The following is a 20732-nucleotide window of genomic DNA, read 5'->3' on the forward strand; positions in this document are numbered from 1 at the left end:
TGGAATTGTTGTTTTATTTATTCTCCTTCTGTTTTTAATGTAAAATAAAACAATGATCATATTATTTAACATTTTATTTGTTATAATTTATTAATAATCAACAAAAGTTTGTACGTAACTTATCCAACTTATTCTACATAGTTGTCAACTTAGCTTTTAATTCGGCACTCGGTCAACTTATTAATTCTAGCGTTTCCTATAATACTGTCTAGGAACATCACAGTCGCTTCAATTTTTCTTCTCATCTGCATCAAACTATTCTATTATGGTATACTTAGTAGGTTACTTTTTAACAAAAACAAACTTATTAAATATTTATTAATTTATAGTAATATTACATTAACTTTATACACGTTATCCTTATAATAATCGTATTACATTATAGAGGTTTCCTATTTTTGTAAAATTTCCCTGGTCTGGTGATAAAAGGGAATCCCAAGGACTTACCGTAAACAAACATTACAGATAAACTTGTGCGCATTCTTAGTATTTATGAATTTTAACATTTGTCGTTAGCACAGAACATATAAAGAGAGGTTCTGTGGTCGTAATAGCTATTTTTTCGGACGTAGGTACATTTTTGTAGCCATATGTTCTGTCATTACACCACAACAGACTACATTATATTATCTCGCTTACCTATTCGCATTCTATGTGTAAACGGCAAGATAGAAGGTATAAACAGAGGAACACATTATTTGAGCAATAACAATAATATAAAAACCTACCTACCCCAAAAATCATAAAAAATTTGGGTCGAGAGACAATATTGCAATGAATGCTTTATTCAATGTTTCATCAGCGATCCATACTGCCTTCATTATCTCTATTAATATGAAAGGCCATTGTAAAGTTGATTTAACAATGAGTTCATTTGTGATCACACAATGGATCATTTCTTCGCATTCAATTAAATGTTTCAATGACATGCACCTAAGAACATAATATTATGTCATTTGAGTGCTTCCTGAGTTTCTATACACTTTCTTTCATGAGTACAAAGCATGTCAATTTACTACCTATTTTGTAAATTCGAGAAACTTGTTAGAAATGCAAGCCGGTCGGTAAGAAAAGTAGAAACAAATAGATTACTATATATAGAATGTCTTTGCGCAATAGTTGTATGGTTTCTTTGGTTGTACTATTGATACGTTTTATGTTATAATACATCTTAATTAATTAATTTATATACAAATACGCATTTTTAATGCTTATTCAAAAATAAAGATACCCTGTTTACAAAGTGTTTTGTAAAGAGCTAAATATCTTTGTGTCCTTTACTAATCATAGTCTAAGACCTAAATAATTTAGGTAGCATTTAAAATATTAGTATAAGGTTTATGCCATTTCTTAAATTGAGCATAAGTAGCAAAATTCCAATCAAAATTTAACAAAGTATATTCCTGCAATATTTTTCCTTCATAATTGTAGATCAGTTACGGACGATGCTATTACCTCTTATATTACAGTAATTAACAACAAAAAATCTCGAATAAAGATTTTAACATTAAATGTTAGATACATAATACCTATGTATTGCGGCAAAACGTACGGATATTCCCATACTGTGCAGCATTTTAGCCATTTTCATATTCAATACCTGTGTATTGAATATGGAAATGGCTAAAAGGCTAAATGGCTAAATTCATAAATTGATATAACAGCCTGGTTCAGATAACAGTCGCTATTGCAAGCAATAATTGAGTTAAATGCGAGTAATGGATGGTTTCCGCGGCGCGGCGCAGCACCTCGGCGCGCAGCACTCTTTCGCGCAAGGGCACGGACAAGACGCGTTCGCTAGTTCCACTAGGAGCTTCTTTTCTTCTACTGAACCTATGAGAGAATGGTTATACTTAGATTAACGAGAACAACAGCTTCGAGCGAGCTTCTTTTGTGAAAATATATAAAAAAAAAACTCAATCAATTTATAACTTAAACGGTTAGTTTACGAACGACGACGAATAAAGAATTTTTAACTTTTTTTATAATAGTTAAAAATTCGTTTCATGTAAAAGTTGTTTGGTAATTATTGAATTATTTATCTTTTACTCAAAGCGTTCCTGTTACTCCAAGCTCTCATAGATAAAGATAGGATCGATCATCGATGCATTCAAGGAAATTGCTATGTTGAGTGTATTTACTCTACGCCGGAGACATGTGTTGCGGTTTGTTACGCATTGAGTTGTGTTCGCGTATATTATATTTAACTTCCTGGGTTATAAAATATAGATTAGGTAATCGTAACAATGCCCGTAGCTTCGCAAACTGTAACCATATTATATACTTATACGTGGGTTTTAAGGGGACTATATTTGTTTTCTTATGTAAAAAGGTGTAGATAGACAATGTATTAATAATGATAGACAATGTAAAAATAATGTATGATTGAATATTTACCAGTAATGGCCGCAAGCGTGAACTCTGGCTGCAGGGTCACGAGACCGATGCCGTGACGTTTGAACACGTCACAGACTAGACTAGAACTCTTCAGGAAATCCTGTTGGAATATTAAAAATTGTCAATTACTTATGTGGAAAATGGAACACGAGTTTGAAATTGCTATTATTTTACCTATTTATTTCAGTGATACGATCTTTATAAAAAAAACCATTCTTATCAAATGATCAGATAGGTATTTAGAAATTTATCAATGCATGAGATTTAATAGAATTTTTATATCGGTACCTACAGTTTTTTTCGCGATTTATAGATACTAATTTTAGTAACCGGATAAAAACTAGTTGATCATCTGGCTAATAGTAATCTCAAAAAAAATTTGTAGTAAAAAAACTAGTTTTTGCGAGAAGGATTAAAAATATAGTCATAATACTGGTTTTAAGTAAGGATATTTTGAAGAAACTACATCATACCTCTTCAGTACTATAAGACACATGCGCAGTAGCGACCAGCTGGTCCCGATGCAGCTGCCACACATGCAGTTCATGTATAGCCAGTACTCCTGGCACCTGGAGGGCAGCCGTTCGCAGATCACATGCCCCCAGACCTTCGGGGACTGTCTGCAGCAGTACCAGCCCAGCAGAACGCACTGGGAGAAACATATTTAGTTAAAGTCGAATTACATAATATACTGCACTTATTTTTTTAAGAGTAATAGAGCAGCGCTTCACCACAATCTCGACTGCAGCGAACGCGAAGTTATCATACACAAAGTTTCATCAGTTAATTCTCTTTGTCATGTGATTTAAAAATAATACAATCACGTTGTACTAGGAACTGATCACGTGGAATAATGGCAATTTTTGTTAATAAGTAACCTAAAAAATTCGCACAGCGAAATACTCTATCCAATGGCTCTTCAAATATCAGAGACTTCAGTGCAACACAAAGACCGATTAAATTATAGATTTTATCTAATTTATTATGGTTTTATTTCTGTAAGTATGGAAATAATGTTACATTTTTCAAAAATTTCAATTTTATGTTTGCTCTACAATTTGCAAGAATATTTCTTACTTGTTGTTAGTTATGAAATCATAGATATGCATACTATAAGATAACTATTTATTCGGTATTTTTAATATTGGTGATATAAATGTTATAAATTTTAATTATCCTTGACTTAGTTGTAGAGTCTTTTCAACCATTACATTTTTTAGTTTACAAAATTAGTGAACTCTTCGCACTAGGTCACGCGTTTTTTCTGCTCCTAAACTATAGTATTCTTATCGATAAGCAATTATTTGTAGTCAATAGAGTAGAAATATCAATCGTGTAGTTATTATATAAAGATTCAGTTATCTTATTTATTTCCATTATATAGCATTTAAAGTTGATAATATTCTTATTCTAATGAAACTAGAAGTGGCTTTACACTTTATTGTGACATCTTTTTGTTACAAGTTATAAATAGACCGAGACGATTACTGACCATTCAACAGACAATTAGTCTCATATTATTTTATTCAGTTGTTTATGCCACAACATAAAAACGTAAATATTAATCTCTATTGTAATAATTCAAATAAATACGAAAAAGATACAGCCCAAAGTAATAACCTGCTGGGATATAAATCACTGTCTGTTACCCGTAAATAAAAAGAAGATATATTTCAAAATAAAAGTATACGCAACTTATCGGTAATGTCCAAGGTAATGTCAATGAATCCACAGAGAATATTTAGTTCTCTTTATACTATGATATTAATCTACTATTAAACGTTTAGCATTAAAAAAAACTATGCATAGAAAATAAGTGGGTACGCAGGAATGTTGCATTGGACCTACATATTTATATGACGTTATCTATTTCTATAAAAAACGAATCTGACAAAGTTTGTTAATATTTTTTTATATGAATTTATTTATATTATATTACTTAACATTAATTTTATATTTCATTTATCTTTTATTTTTGTGATGCAGACCTAGGCTACGTTCCTCATACATGATACATTATTTTTAACATTATATAGAAAAACTTGATTAAAATAATATTGTCCCGTAAAAACTGGTTACGCTTTGCTGGTGCACAATGACATCATTTTAATTAAACGAAGACATTTGTTACGTACACACATGTAAGTACAATACAATAATATTATCAATTTCAACCTTTTCCACAGTATATTTTTTTCCAGTAAAATTATTGGATGTAGGTAATGTACAGGTAACAGTTATTAAAGTTGGGTTTACACAATAGAAAGTCAGAAAAAATGTGTTGCATAATAATTGTAGGTACCTATACCCACATCCGTCGTGAATACAATATGAGTATTTAATAATATGCAAACTTTGAACTACGGATAATAGTTGTAAAACAAATGTAGAAATATTAATATATAAATACACCTAACAGCAGTTTTTACAAAAAAAATAAATAAAGAATAGACAAAGATCTCATCATGATCGGGTTTCCCCGTATCTATCGGTTCATCGTAGTATATAAATAATAACAAAACTTGTTATGTTTTTTAATACTTACTGAATGGATAGTTAAAAATAACAAGAAGAATGGCTGCGCACGCAGATAGGCCTGGATCAGCTATTCCTGCGGCACTTGCTTCCCATTCCAATGTTAAACCGGCTAACATCACGAATAAACTGCCTGTACAGGAAAACTTATTATAAAGTAAAAGATTTGGATAAATTATTACATTTCAATATTAACAGGATCTGAAGTTGAAGAATTTAGTCTGGATAAGTATTAAGTAACTACATAGACTAGGCTTTATATAACAGAAGATTTTAATTCAATTCAGAAAAAGAAAGAAGTTTTATAATTTTAATGATAATTCATTGCAATATATTTTGTATTTAATTTTCTATCATAATATAATTCCATAATTATTGACGTGACAACGTCTTATAATTCGATAGAGCCGCCTGCACGCACGAAAAAACATGACTCATGCGGCGTTACCTCGCTCTGAGGCGTTCCATGTAGGGCTTGAAGTGCGAGCGAGAGCGCGGAACGAACTACAAAGAAGCACAATCGGACGTTGTCACGTTCAACTATCGTCCGTAAACCGACTTTACAGACAACCAATTTTTTTCTTTTTTTGTATCTACCTAGATCTAAGAAGCGTCAGTTAATTTAAATAATCTTGAATGGAAGGCTTAGATTACAAATTCAAGACAAATTCTATCTCAATAAAACTAGAATATTTAGTATTTGATATTATTGCCAATTGAACGTAGCGTATAAATATTTGTATTTAGCTACGTTTATTATGCATGCATAAAATTAAAATGAGCGAACCATGTGGAATAAATTTAGCTGATAGGTATTCATATTTGTAAGAACCAGAAGTGAGAACCTTTTAGTATCAACTATCAAGTATCAACTAATGAACAACAACGGATGACATTTCATTTTAAATAATAAATTAGCTAAGTAAATTAGTATAAAAGTGTGGTTCAATAGATTTCATAACTCGTAAATAGACATTATTTTAGTATTAGAAGAGGCCATCATTATAGTAATTTAGAATATAACCATTTATACTATGATAGCTTACTGGCAATATCAATAGGAGCATGGGCAAGGACTGGTTCCCTTGAACCTGACTTCAGAATGACTCCACCACCTTCCGTCACACTCAATCGTCGACTGTAGCTCAGTTCACGACCTGTGATAAAAAATAGAGTTAGAAATTATTTATGTTTTTTAATGTCAAGTAAAGTGAAGTAATTTCAGTTATAGTCATGTTGTAGTATTTGTAGTAGGCGTACGTGATAGGCGTACCTGATTGGCAGTCCAATAATTTTTTTTAGATAAATTTTAAGGAAAACATTGCTTATTCAATACTTAAATGCAGTCAGATTTATTAGATGATCGTAGAACAATTTGAAAGTATAAAGAAAGTATAAGGTCTTTCTTACCTGCCAGCAACATATAATTGATGGCGTTCAAAAACAATCCGATAACACCAGCTCCCAATATCACCCGTGGGTATCTCGGAGGCTGGACATGTGATGAATGGACTCCAAGTTGTAGTGCATTCACCACTAATGCTAGCGCGAAAGACGCGAAGAGCACGTGGACAGATAGCCTGCCTAGGACCTCGATTCGCGCCCATCCGAATGTGTTGCGTAGTCTGCCTTCACTACCCGCGCCTTCGTCAGCTCGCTCGTACTGTTTCCAAAACGATTTTAATTAATGTTGATTGTAAAAATATTTTTTATACTTGTTTATTTTTTACATATACATTTTTTTAATTTTTAATCTAGGCCAATCGATTTGCTATTATCATTTTTAGGTTAAAAGTCTGTGCGTCTAGAAAGTGAACTCTCTCTTACTCACGTGAACTTTTCGTTTCATAGCATACCTACGAGTATACCTATTTATATTTTAAAATTAGTCGCATTATTTTTAATTTTTTTTTTATAAATAAAAGATATCATTTTTACCTTCAAGATATCGTAATCCAATGTGAAATCGATTAGGGAACATTGTTTATAATGTAATTTATTAAAAGAATACAACGAACAAAATCATTTATGATAATAGTCTTGTAATGATAGTTAAATTATGATAATAAAGCAACATAGACCCTAAAAATAAAATAATCTCATTAATATTTATTATGATAATGTTATTTGTTGTTAATTAGGTGTATTTAAGAAATTGGATTTAGCTGAAGTCCAAAGATTATTATTATTTCAGTGTGTAAATATTAAAGACCCTATTAAAAACAGATTTTAACAATAATTAATGTTGTTTGGTTTTCTTTTATTGATTAGAGGTTATTTGATACTATACAAACAATAACCCAAACAAATTTTATAACTTTAGCCTTTGATCTTATTTTTCGAGACTATTTACCTACTTCCTGAGATCTGCAATGGAACTTGTTATTGTATCTATCCGATAGCCATTCTTCTGAAACTTTTATTCATATCTCCATGCCATTTCACTTAATTAATAAGAATGTAGAAGAGAGATGTTTTACAATCACACACATGTTTTTATATCTCTTTGTCTATCAATACTCGTGTATATCTTACCTTATAAGCCAGTAAAGTAGTGATGAGACCAATCAGCCGACACAAGGAGTGGCAGGCGTCAACCAGCAGTGTGGGGGAATGGGTAACGTGTGCTGCAAACAGCCGGCCACTGAATCCGATCACAGCAAGCAGGAGTGCCAGCAACGAGCGTGGAGGCGGGAGCCATTGTAACCACTCTTTCATAGCCATCTTCTGGTGGTAAAAATAATGAAACATATTTAATGTTTTGGCATTTTTATATAGTAACGACATAATGTATGGTTCAATAGATAGTGATAACTAGATAATATTATCTACTATTAATCAAATTGGGATTTGTGCGAAAATTGTCCGTTTAGGTTTAACGTAATTTTTTATTATCCTCAATATTTTCCCAGCATCCAAAGATTAAGAATAAAAATCGTACCTATGTACTGTTTCCTCATATAGTTTGTTGGGCAGTCTGGGTACAGGTATTTCGTTTTATCATTATTTTCAAATTAGCTCAAGTTCAATGCATGACACATCGTTTTATGACAATAGCGTATTAGTGTGGACAATGTCTGCTAAGTATTGAGATCATGGTATTGTTCTGAAATAACACGCTAAATGCCTTAACCCATAGTGACACTACCGTATACTTTTCTTCGACTACTTCCATGCAAATAGCCAATCTTCCCTAATGGGCTAATGAAGAAGGAAGAATTACATAGACAAACTTACGGTAATTACCTACTAAACTAATGAGTAATGGAATTGCAAACAAGTCGTCTGTTTTTACAGCTCTATCAAATATTTATGAAATAAACAATTAATTTACGGGGCTTAACGATATCATGACATTTCTCTATTATTCGAAACCTTTTGTCGTTGATCAGATTCATAGAATTCATAACACAATAAAAGAATCATAAAACTTGGAATAGGGTAAACGCAGCTATCAACGACCCATCGAAAATCTGAAGGTATTACCGACCTATAAAAGTAATTCGAAATTTAAACGTTTCCAGAACTATTCTAGCTATAGGTAGGCAAAGTTATACACGAATGTATTACTTTAGCATCGTATACTTTAACGTTAGAGTGAGTAACTGAGCAAAAAAGAGTTAAAATGCGTAAGTTGCTGCGGGGTAGCGTGGAAGCAGGACGTGTCGTACTGTTCCGTTGTTCCTTCGGGTAAGTACTGTGAGTATCTTTTTAAGACATTTACAAACAAATGACATCTATACTTTAATTTATATTACTAAATGTCAATGCATTTAAGTGTCAACTTTTCATTTCTTACAACATTTTATTAATAAAAAGTAATTAGAAACGATAAAACTTAAAATTAAAATGGGACGGTGTTAGCTTCACCAGTTTAAGCCGCGGCAGGTATCAACGACCCGTAAGTCGGCAATGGCAGCAACGTAACTTTTTGTTTTATTTTCTTTTATGTTATTATATCACACTAACACAAGTGGTTTTATGGACCAGTTTAAATCTAAGCTATGAGTCTTCATAAAAATCTATTAGCGACTAAACTTTTTGTCTAGTGTTGTGTCTTTTAGCGTTGTCAATTTATACAAAGTTATGATATTTTCGAGGATCCCTATCGAATAGTTACAGAAGTAAATCATTGTTTTTTTTTTGTTTAAACAATATGCATTTGTTCATATTTTGTATGACATTAATCAATTATAATCTATTTTATAGTCTGATGATAAAATGAATTAAAATAACCATTTTTTATGGGTCGGTAATACAATTTAGGTTTATACTTACATACTTTAATACCGACCCATGTGGGTCGGCAATAGCAACTATAGGAAGCTATTACCGATCGAATATAGATTGTTGAGTTTCTCATCTACAAATTCAAATTCAAATTGCTTTATTTGCAGAATGTAGAATAAAGATGTTTGTATATACAGATAATATTGATCCTTAAACATTCTACTCGTAATTGAGCGTGCAAATATATTTTTATTACTTTTATGACATAATAGGTGCCTATTAAAAATTATATTTTTAGGTTAAATTTAAAAAAATTAAAAAATTATATTTTTAGGTTTTTAGGTTAAATTAACATAAAACATATAATTAGGTATATTTTTTCCAGAAATATGGAGCCACGAAAGCGGCGAAAAGTATTCAGTAAAACACAACTCGCTGAAGCAATCAATCAAATAGCATAACGAAATATCCTAGAGTTTGAAATCCTTAATTTAATATATGTACATATATTAATAGTATTATGTTGATTAATGTAAAAGTTTATAATTATTTAGTTCATTACTAAAAAGTACTCATTTGTTTTATTAAAAATAACTACAATTAAAAAATACGAATATATTTGCATTTTTATTTCATTTTATTAAGATCGGTAATCATCATCATCACTAGCTTCTATACATTCCATTGCTGGAAAAAGGCTTCCTCTCACATACGATCGGGAATAGCTGCATAAAAATCGTTAATAGCTTCACAGCCGTTTTTATGGGTCGGTAATAGCAACAATCGACTAAGTCACATTGTAAATTATTTTTTACAAGATAATCCTTTATTAGAATGTATTTGCTTCAATAAATACATTTTTTATACATAACACTAGCATATAAAATGAAATTATAAATCTTTAGAAGAACCAGTATACTTAAAAAATATGGTTGATTTTGAAATTGCCTTAGAGGGGTCGTTAATACCTGCGTTTACCTTAGTGTCATCAATTATATAATTAGCCGATTGTATAATAGAATTTCATCATTGTGCCTTACACATTGTCTATGGGGAACACGGATTGCCAAATTGATCGTCCTTATATGGGTTGCCCTGACGATTGTAGAATTTATTAACGTTACGTTTTTGTGACCTAGATTTCATATTTTACATATTATATGAGTGTTTATTAATACGATTTAAGTAAGGTTTCGTTATTTAATTACAAATGAGGATTGTTGTTACTTGTTTCCTTTTGGACGTTGGAAGATGTTCAACCGACACGAACGCGAACGTTTATGAATTGAAATTTCCGTTCAATTCATAGCTTACTTTTTTAGATCCCAAAGTGTTCTTGAGGGAATAAAAGTATGAAATTATGAGACAGAAGATTTAACGAGTCAAACAGAGATCTAATCTAATGGGTAGCCAAATCAATGTCTTGTATAATAAATTGTATGAAAAATAGTACCTCTATAATACATGAAACTCTAGCTCTAGAGGTAGTCTCTATACACTAAATTTAATTAAAAACATAGACCGTGTTAATCAGGTAATGAAGTTTTCTATTAGCGAACGAGATAAATAGTAGAGGTCCGCGCCGCAGTCCAAAAGCCCAGCGGCGGCGCGCCGGGTGCGGCACCCGGCGCGGCGCGGCGTCGCCGGCGTGGGCTAGTTATTTTTAAAGTTATTAGGGGGTGGGCGGGCAGTAGAAAAATCTCTCTTTAAGTTTAATAAAAAAAATATTTTTATTAAAATCAAGTAGCTTAACTATTTAGTGATGAACATGATAATTATAAACATTGCCAATAATTTTATTGGCAATGTTTTTTTTTTATGTCAGAGCAAGCAAAGGAGCAGGTGGGCCACCTGATGTTAAGTAGTCATCACCGTCCATAAACACTTGTAACACTAGGAGTGTTACAGGTGCTTTGCCGGCCATTTATGGACAAATAAGCTCTTTTCTTGAAGGCCCCAATGTCGTAGTTGTTCGGGAACACCGCAGGTGGCAAATCGTTCCATAGTTTCACCGTACGCGGAAGGAAGTTGCGGGTGAAGCGGACAGTGGTGGAGCGCCAACCATCCAGATGGTGCGGATGGAACTGGTTTTTACGGCGTGTGGTCCGGTGGTGGAACTGTGCGGCTGGTAAAAGGTGGAACAATTCCTCAGAGCACTCCCCATAGTAGATTATATACAGTATACAGAGAGACGCAACGTCTCTCCGCACTGACAGTGGGTCGAGCCTATCGGAAAGCCTACGGTCATCGACAATTCGAGCTGCTCGACGTTGGATGCTGTCAAGAGGAAGGAGTTGATACTGTGGGGCTCCGGCCCAGAGATGAGAACAGTACCCCATATGCGGTCGCACCTGAGCTTTATACAGCTGAAGTCGGTGGGCCGGCTTCAAGTACTGTCTCGATCTACTGAGCACACCAAGTTTTTTCGAGGCTAATTTAGCCTTCGCTTCCAAATGACTGCGGAATTGAACGTCACTCGAGATTTCAACTCCGAGGATTCCGATTTTCGGCGATATACTAAGGGGAGTACTCTTAAACCGAGGTTCTACGACAAATGGGGTCTTTTTAGCGGTGAACGCGCAAACCTGTGTCTTTAGGGGATTGAACTCGATTAAGTTCGCCCCAATCCGAGACTTCTTGGAGAGAAGACTCGACTTCAGGCACAAGTTTGTTTCGACTCTCATTGAGGCTTTCCTTTGAGGTGTTTGCACGGCCGGGATAAAGAGCATCCCCCCTACTGTCGTCTGCATAGCAATGAATGTTACTGATTTGTAACAAATCATGTTTATAATTATCATGGATAAAAATAATTTTGTTAACTTTTGCAGGATTTAGACGCGATCTCTTCGCAGTTAAGACTAGCCCAGCTACAGAAAAAACCCTTTTACTTGGCGTGCTTGAAGCTGGGATAGATAGAAGCGATCGCGCTAATTCGGCAAGCCCAGGAAAAACAACTTTTTTTTTGTTCCCAGAACTTAAGAATGTTGCCCTTTACATCTCCTAAATCTGAAGGGTTAGCCGTAGCCAAATATCTCCAACACTCTTGAGCGACGTCGTCATCCCCATCAATAAATCTATTGGAGTGTTTTTTGGCTAGCTTTTGGAGTAAAACATCTGGCATCGATATAGTAGACATTGTCTATTATCGTTGCCGTGTTGTAGACAACAACGCGTGCTGTGTTCGCGCGCAAAATTTGAACTCGGCGCCAATTTTTCTGTGACCCGGCGGCGGCGGCGGCGCGCCGGGGTCTCTCGGCGGCGGCACGCCGGCGTGGCGCGGACCTCTAATAAATAGGCGCAAAAACAAAAAGTGTGAAATTAATATGCTTTCTAGAGGGCGCCATAAATAATTAAGTGTGACGTGAGATAAGAAGTCCGCTCAATGGGATTTTAATGAAGTCTCGTATATAATATTTTAAGTACATACAGACGTACCTATAATAAATATACTCGTAACTTAGTAATTATAAGTATTAATAATAAAGGCGTTTGAAAACCAACGTTGTGCTTTTAATAATTTTGAATCGATAACGCATATCGGAGATGGAATTAATATAATATAGTTTTGAAGCAATATTTATTTTTAACTAAAGTAAGTATTATCAATATTGGTAATAACGCATATTTTAATTTGTTGTATAATTTAAAAGCATGAAATGAATTTTTAGACATTTGTCAAAAAATAAAAAATTAATTCTAACGTGCTCTATGGTAGAGCGAGGCGCGGATTCAAATCTCACGCTCACGATGTAATTTTTTGATTAGTTGAATTGTTTTAATAGTTACACGAGTAACATAATATTGTAGGTAGGTTTTGTATTATCCATTTTTATATCAGCGTTTCATAAATATTAGTGCGCATTACGGAAGAGCCAGTCATGTCGTAATAGTCAATCTCCGGCAATTGAAGGCATATACGACTGACTGTTGCTGCTTATGTGAATCATACAGATTACGGAGGTCAGTGTTAGACAAATTTTTTTTATTCTTTTCACAAAATAAAACATGATATAACTATATCGTACTTAAACGTGGGAGAATAATAATCAGGAACATTTTTGCAACACTTTAGAATATAATATAAGAAAAGATAAGTTGGGAAGCGATAAAAAGATTCTATTGATAAATCAATATCTATATCGTAATACTTATTGCAAATTTGCGAAACACGAAGTTTGAATAGAATGTTATTCAGGTAATTTGTGTTTTAACCATTTATTATTTATCATTATATTATACCCGCGATCTAGTATTTGTAAGAAAGAAACTAATAAATGTACCTATTTCTTCGGTATCTATAAATACAGTGTAAAATTAAAATAATATCAATTCAAAAACATTCAAAATCAGTGAAACGTGTAATATAGACAATGATTCATATGGTATCAGGTATCTACAGGAGGTTTCAGGGGCAATTAAAAATGAAATTGATTTTAATCGATTCTCTAAATCATATTTTAAACAGCAAAGATAATATTACGTTTTATTAGTTTGTAACGCTTTAACAAAAAGTACTAGAATTGATTTTCTTTAGAAAGCTACATTTTCGGCGAGTAACAAAAGCTTCATTTTTTTCGAATCAACCCGAGCAAAGACTGGACAAGCAGCTAGTTATGTATAAAGTTTCAAAAAGGTTTTATTCAATAGTCTTTTGGTCGAATTTACATACATTATTCATATTGTGGAGGACTCTGAAGGACCTTACTGAGATGACTAGATAAGATGATAATATGTAGGTTACACAGTAACGTGAGGAAATCAATTGTTCTTATTGTTGTAGAATATATTATTATATCAATATTTTTACAATTTGTTTATTGCCCATACTTTAACCGCAGTAAGTTTTAAAATATTGGAAGATACTTGGAGCACGATTAGATAAAATTTGTGGTTCTAAACTGTTGCGGTATGTTTTATGTTATCATAATTCACGCAATAGTAAACTGATGTATACAAAATTCTTGTTCAAGGGTGACACAAATCCAAACTATTTTCTACATCATAAACAGTTTTTTCTCGCTGTACGTAAAGTAGGTGAATTGTCGATAAATAGATTTGTCCTCATTTCATATATTTTGTTTTCTGATTGTTTGCAGGATCTTTCTATTACAAATTATCTCATAGTTTAACAATAATGTTATTGTTGTTTTGTTGTTAGTTCATAGTTTAATTATTATTTAATTTTAATTTGTGGAAAATGCATTTAAAACACTGACTGAGATGAACCTTGAATGCGGAATTTCCTTTACATTTAACAAAAATAAACCGTGGAAATAATTCTACTAATTTAAACATGGCTTATAAAAATACAGGAAGTGTCACACCTTAGTCCAATAGTGCCCAAGGATATCTTTAATAATCACATAATATTTACAGCAACCGCTACTATTTATTTTTGTTATCTTCTGATATTTACACCATTGCCGACATTGGGCACACAATTTTGTTTAAACATGGACTACAGATATTCAGATAAACGTAGGTATAACATTTACAGGAAAATATATAGTAAATTATTTCTATAATTACCCTCTACCAATTATCTCTATATAATATACAAATTTAAGAAATATTATCGACAGTTTTATAATATAAAATAGAAGTAAGTAGGTAGTAAGTATTATTTTATACTTATTTTTGTTAATTTAATTGATGGCATAAAGAAGGACAACATTTATTTGTAAGTAATAAAAATTTTATTTTTAATTCACTTTTATGTGTGAAACTGTGAAGATTAACGTACATTAATCATATATTGTCCTTTACCTTTATCTTGAGTATATTAACATTATCTTTATATGTCTAACTTTGCAAATACCAAAATAAATCTGGTATTTGTGAAGTTCATCGTAAGCTCGCTGGTATTTATTTCATTTGTCGTGATAACTTTTAACGATTTTAACCTCCAAATCGGATCTAAATTCTAATCTTATTTTAAGATTTACATTGTTTATGTAAGGTGTAAAAAGAAATAAGTTCATAGCTGCTCTACCTACTCGTGTTATTCGTATTGCTTCTCTCGAGTAAAAAATAAATACATATATAAAAAGAACAAGCCACAAAATGATTAAGTACTAATTTACCTGCTGGAACTTACTCTGGGACTGAACAAACCTTCTTTTGACAATAAAAAAAAAACGAAATCTTATTAAAATGAGTTAGTTTCATGTTAGTTTAGTTAACTGATGTATTCAGAGCTAATTTCGAACAGTACGTAGGATTACTTAGCTTATATATAAAAATGAATCGCAAAATGTGTTGGTAAGCGCATAACTCGAGAACGGCTGAACCGATTTCGATAATTATTTTTTTATTATATTCCTTGAAGTACGAGGATGAAGCGAGGATGGTTCTTATGTAGAGAAAACGTTAATATGTACCACGGGCGAAGCCGGGACGGACCGCTAGTAATTTATATACTTATTTCAAAATATAGAGCAGTGGTGGCTCAGTGGTGAGACCTCGGACTTCGAATCGATAAGTCCGTGGTTCGAGACCAGGCGAGCGCGCAGGAAATAAATTGACTTTTCAATTTATCTGCGCATGTTGTAACATCACCACTGCTCGAACGGTGAAGGAAAACATCGTGAGGAAACCGACATGTCGAAGAATTAAAAAAGTTCGACGACATGTGTCATCCGCCAACCCGCACTTGGCCAGCGTGGTGGATTATGGCCTGTACCCTCATAGGAGGCCCGTGTCCCAGCAGTGGGAACGTATATGGGCTGATGATGATGATGATGATGATGATTTCAAAATATATCATTCAGTAAGTAAATATACCTAAGACCTTAGTGTGTTGAAAGTGACGTAGGTTATGAAAATTGAACCAATTTTTTGAAGAAAATGCAAAACTTATAAAAAAGAGGCCATGAGTCAATTAATTAATATTAATTATTCTGACGCGTTGACGGTTTAATTACAAATGTCATGCCTATACTCTCCTATACTGAAAATAAGTAAACAGCATACAGCTGGGTCTTATTATAATTGTAAGGTTTATAAAGTTATTCCGCTACGGTAGGCTCTATGGCATACAGTCAATTCATAATATATTATTTTCCTTTTAATCTTCTTCTTCAATTAGGTACTAAAATGTTTCTTCAAAGACATTTATTAAAAAATGGGTGCACTTTAAATTTAATTTGTTGTCTGCATAGTGCATACCTATAACTAATGTCATTTAAAAAAAGTTATTGCACTTATAATATTTTTTTAATCCAGCGTCCAAGTGTATAATTATTGAATATTAGAATACATTTATATTCAGCCCGTCTCTACAATTTATCGCTACAAATTACCCCAGAACTGCATTATGATTTACTATCGCATAAACTTTTTTTATATCGATTATATTGGCTGGTTTGTTGTCATAAAACAACATCTAACGAATGTTCCGTAATAAAGAGGAAAAGAAAGTTCTAATACAAGAGTACCTACGGTGAGTGAAATTGAATCTAAAGAGGCGGTAACGGTTGGATGCGCACGTTGATCTCCCAAAGGCCCGTCGAGATAATGTTTGCGTACTATGGTATTTCGGTTAGTAGTAAATTTATAGAAGCAATTGTAAACATTTAACAGCAATAACTCGTTCTTAAAAGAACAGGTCATCGACACTTCAGCATCCTACGCAGAACTGTAAACTATTCCTCCTAAATTAAACTAGGTTTTATGTGCAAAATAATTGTACACTTACCTCTACAATCGACGGTTCCGCTTCTATTAAAACAAACAGTTTAAAGTAAAAGCAATGTTCGTCATGGCACAGTTTACTAAACACGGGTCGGCAGTCAGGCTCATATCAATTGTATTGTTTATATTTTGACGTATCGTTGTTGCGGTTTCGGTGCGGCCGCGACGGGGTGCTGCGCCGGCGTCGCTCACGGCACTGGCGGCTGCGCGCGGGCACTCCGCAGTTCCGCACTCCGCGTTATCGACAAGCCTCTCAACGATAAGCGAACTATCGGACTTGTTAACTTCTCTTGCAAACTTATTGCAAACAACCCGTAACGTGCAATTGATGTTTGCAATCTACAATGTAATGTTACAGAAAACTCAGGTCAAAGCCCTGGGTACGAGATGTGCCAGCTGATACACGTGCTGCTTGGCAATAAATAATCTAAAAATATGAACTTGGTGTAAACTATAAATGTGCTGCATGTGTAAAATATATTTAGACGAAATTTATTAATAAGTTTATTTACATTTACGTATTGTCCACCCCAATGAACATTTATATTTTCATAGAATTGCGAAAAATTTTTTTCCTATATTTTCCACAGCACGTGCGGGATAGGCGTTTAGGAAAACTAATCGCTATCGGGTCACGGTCGAACGTCGTTATTTTAGCGGCTCGGGTGTGCGGCGCCCGCGCATTGCTGACCGAAATATCGTTATTCGTTAGTGTTAACATTGTTTACGAAGTTTTTATCTTCGCTGTTATAAGATCAATATTTAAGTATTCTAATAATTTAAACAAGAATTAATACAAAATTCATAGTAAGAATAAATTCCGATGCTATCTTCAATGTTAGAGAATAAAAAGTTTATCGGCATGGTCTGTTTGATAAAGTAAAGTTTTATTTTTAACGAGTTTCTCTCGTTCTTTCTTTTTCAATACCCCGTATTCAATTTAATCAATATTGAAATAGCGCGTTTAGAGTGAAACTGAAAGTAACGAACCAAACAGCGATAGAGATTCAATTAAGTATTGTTAGACGTAACTTTTGATTTAATATTTTTGTGGATGAATAGTTGTCAACATAGTTGTCATTATTTCAAGTCTGAACATGCTTAGCTGTCGAATACTATAAAAAGCCGCTTTCCTTTGTCTCGTGGCGCATTCGTACGAATCGTGCCTAGGGGCTCGGACGTTGTTTATACGACGTTCGACCCAACTACCTTCACTTTGCTAATAGTCGTTGACTTGCTGCGTTTCGTTATCAACTACCTACATCAATTAGGTAGCTGTGTAGAATCGCAGTACATTCTTATTACATTCAAACCAATATTTAACCCGGCCTCGCGTGTTATTTCTTACATCAGAAGCGGGATAGAATTCAAGCCCATACTTTTTAAATGTGTTTGAGTTTACGTAGTTTTGTAACGGCATACTGGCGTTTGTGTTTTTTCGTGCGTAGTGTAAAGTAAAAGTTTGTTACGTGGATTATTGTAACGGGAATGTAGTTCATCGAAGGAGTTGTGTGTGCTATCCGGACTGCGCCCTGCGGTCCGGGGTAGTTGAGCCTTCATTTGTGTTAAGCGAACGTCGTGCCTATGTCACAAATGAGTAGGTGTTGTTCCCATGATACGCGAACGTAGTGCCTATGTCATGTGGATGTGATTGTTGTTCTGTAAGGTCAGTGTGGCCGAGGCAGGATGGTTGTGTAATCCCGAGATGAACTACCGTTGTACTGTAATACGAGAAAAGGCGTACGAGGACGTACGATTGTCAGTATGGCCGTGTTAGACGTAACTTTTGATTTAATATTTTTGTGGATGAATAGTTGTCAACATAGTTGTCATTATTTCAAGTCTGAACATGCTTAGCTGTCGAATACTATAAAAAGCCGCTTTCCTTTGTCTCGTGGCGCATTCGTACGAATCGTGCCTAGGGGCTCGGACGTTGTTTATACGACGTTCGACCCAACTACCTTCACTTTGCTAATAGTCGTTGACTTGCTGCGTTTCGTTATCAACTACCTACATCAATTAGGTAGCTGTGTAGAATCGCAGTACATTCTTATTACATTCAAACCAATATTTAACCCGGCCTCGCGTGTTATTTCTTACAGTATATTTTAATTAAAACGTCGATTTTATCTCGCTTTTTATTTATAATGGCATTAATATACTGTGTGTTACGTATTGTGTCATACATACATATTGTATAAAGCTAGTTATTGAATAATTAGGGCACGTGTAAGTACTTATAATCTAAAGCCGTGCCAATTACGTTGTTTTCGATAGCAATAACGAAACGCAATATTCAAGAGTGTTTTATAGAGATCTACTTTATATTAGATATAGGTCCTTGATTTTAAGAAAAGTCTGTCGAAAGCGGTTTCTATTCTATCCAACTAGACAAAGATTTTTTTAGAGAGTAGGATTTTGCGGTTAATTCCTTTCTATGTTTTTACATTATGAGACTTATTAATTTTAATGTGCTAATTGATAGGTTAGGTTTTTTAGGTTAAGGATTTCAAGAGCAGTCTGAATTAAACTTTTTTTTAACCCCAGTATAACCTATTTAATGATTGCCATCTTGATCTGATTGAGCGTAGGGCATTTTTTCAGCAATTCACGGCCGAATACTGAAACGCCACTCTAATCTCAAACTCATCTAATTGCAACTTAAAGATAAGCATCCCGTAAATTTAACTGCTATACACAAACGCCACTCAAGCAATTTGAAACCGTGATTAGGCAAGCAGTCCTCAAATGTTTACATAATGGCAACATCCTGCTAGAAAAATTGTAATCAGCATGTTCTCTATTACAAAATAATTTAGGTCACGTCTTGTATTCGTTTTACGCAGTCTTGTTTGAATGAATATGAATATATCTATAAATTATTTGAAATGTATCAGCATAATGTAATTATGGTTTGAATTACTATTGAAATTATATGTCTTTTTACGTAAAAATAAGTTAAATATTTATTTAAGACGTCTTAAAAAAAGAAAATTTTCTGGATACGTTTGACGTAGATTGGAACGTCAAGTGTCATTTCATCGTCAAGTGTAATGACATTGTTACGCGCGATTATTTAAACATTTCATTAGTGGAGTGAATTTCAGTTGACTATTATTTTATTATTAAAATCCTAATAACTGATTCACGATGGAGGATAAGAAGAAACGTGGATCTAATTATACACCTGCTGAGAAAGATATGCTCTTGGAAGTGATAAAAAAGTAAGTACTTACCCACATGAACAATAAAATACTATATTATTCTTTACGTAGCATGAAATACTTTGCTCATATGCACCCCTATAACATACAGAGCCAGGGCAACTGTTGTCTGTAACTAGTGATAATGAATGTGTAACCCTTGTGACCACTTATCATCTGAAAATCTCAACTTAAAAATAGTTTATTACAAGTACTTTTTAGGGTACTGTGCCTAAAAGGTAAAACGAAAGCGAAGATAATGACGATAAAGACATTTTATCACTTTTCTACACGAGGAATCCAAGTTTTAATAGATTTGTTTTGATTTGAGGGACCTTGCGACCGTTCTCAAATCTAAGGGCTGCTCAAATCAGTTTGACAGTTCATTTGACAGTTAAATAGTGTTGAGTAGCGTTCCTGTATACGAATTTTAAACTAAGTGGACTTTGAGCACAACTTAATTTAAGGTGCACTTAAATTTGAGAGATACTTAAAATTGACTTTTGAGAATACGAAAACAAAGTTCAAGAGCTGCTCAAACGTTTAAGCAGCCCTTAAATATTTGAGTGGCGTTTCAGTATTCGGCCGTCAGAGCTTCAATTAACAAAAATAATTTCTGTTGTTCAAATATATATTAAAATCCCAAATCAAGGCTAAATATCTTATAAACGTTGC

General features: G+C 33.5%; 1 protein-coding gene across 1 annotated transcript; it reads right to left on the minus strand.

Moving 5' to 3' along the window:
- Positions 1 to 59: 59 nt before the first annotated feature.
- LOC123691731 (zinc transporter 1) lies at positions 60 to 17060 on the minus strand. Its single transcript, XM_045636269.1, has 8 exons — positions 16859 to 17060; positions 7468 to 7659; positions 6343 to 6595; positions 5979 to 6089; positions 4943 to 5065; positions 2871 to 3046; positions 2398 to 2497; positions 60 to 1833 (listed from the first exon to the last, which is right to left on the minus strand). Exons 2-8 carry the CDS (start codon positions 7654 to 7656, stop codon positions 1706 to 1708), a joined length of 1080 nt encoding a protein of 359 aa, XP_045492225.1. The 5' UTR covers positions 7657 to 7659; positions 16859 to 17060; the 3' UTR covers positions 60 to 1705.
- Positions 17061 to 20732: the final 3672 nt, after the last annotated feature.

Source organism: Colias croceus, chromosome 5, assembly GCF_905220415.1.
Source record: "Colias croceus chromosome 5, ilColCroc2.1".
NCBI classification, from domain to species: Eukaryota; Metazoa; Arthropoda; class Insecta; order Lepidoptera; family Pieridae; genus Colias; species Colias croceus.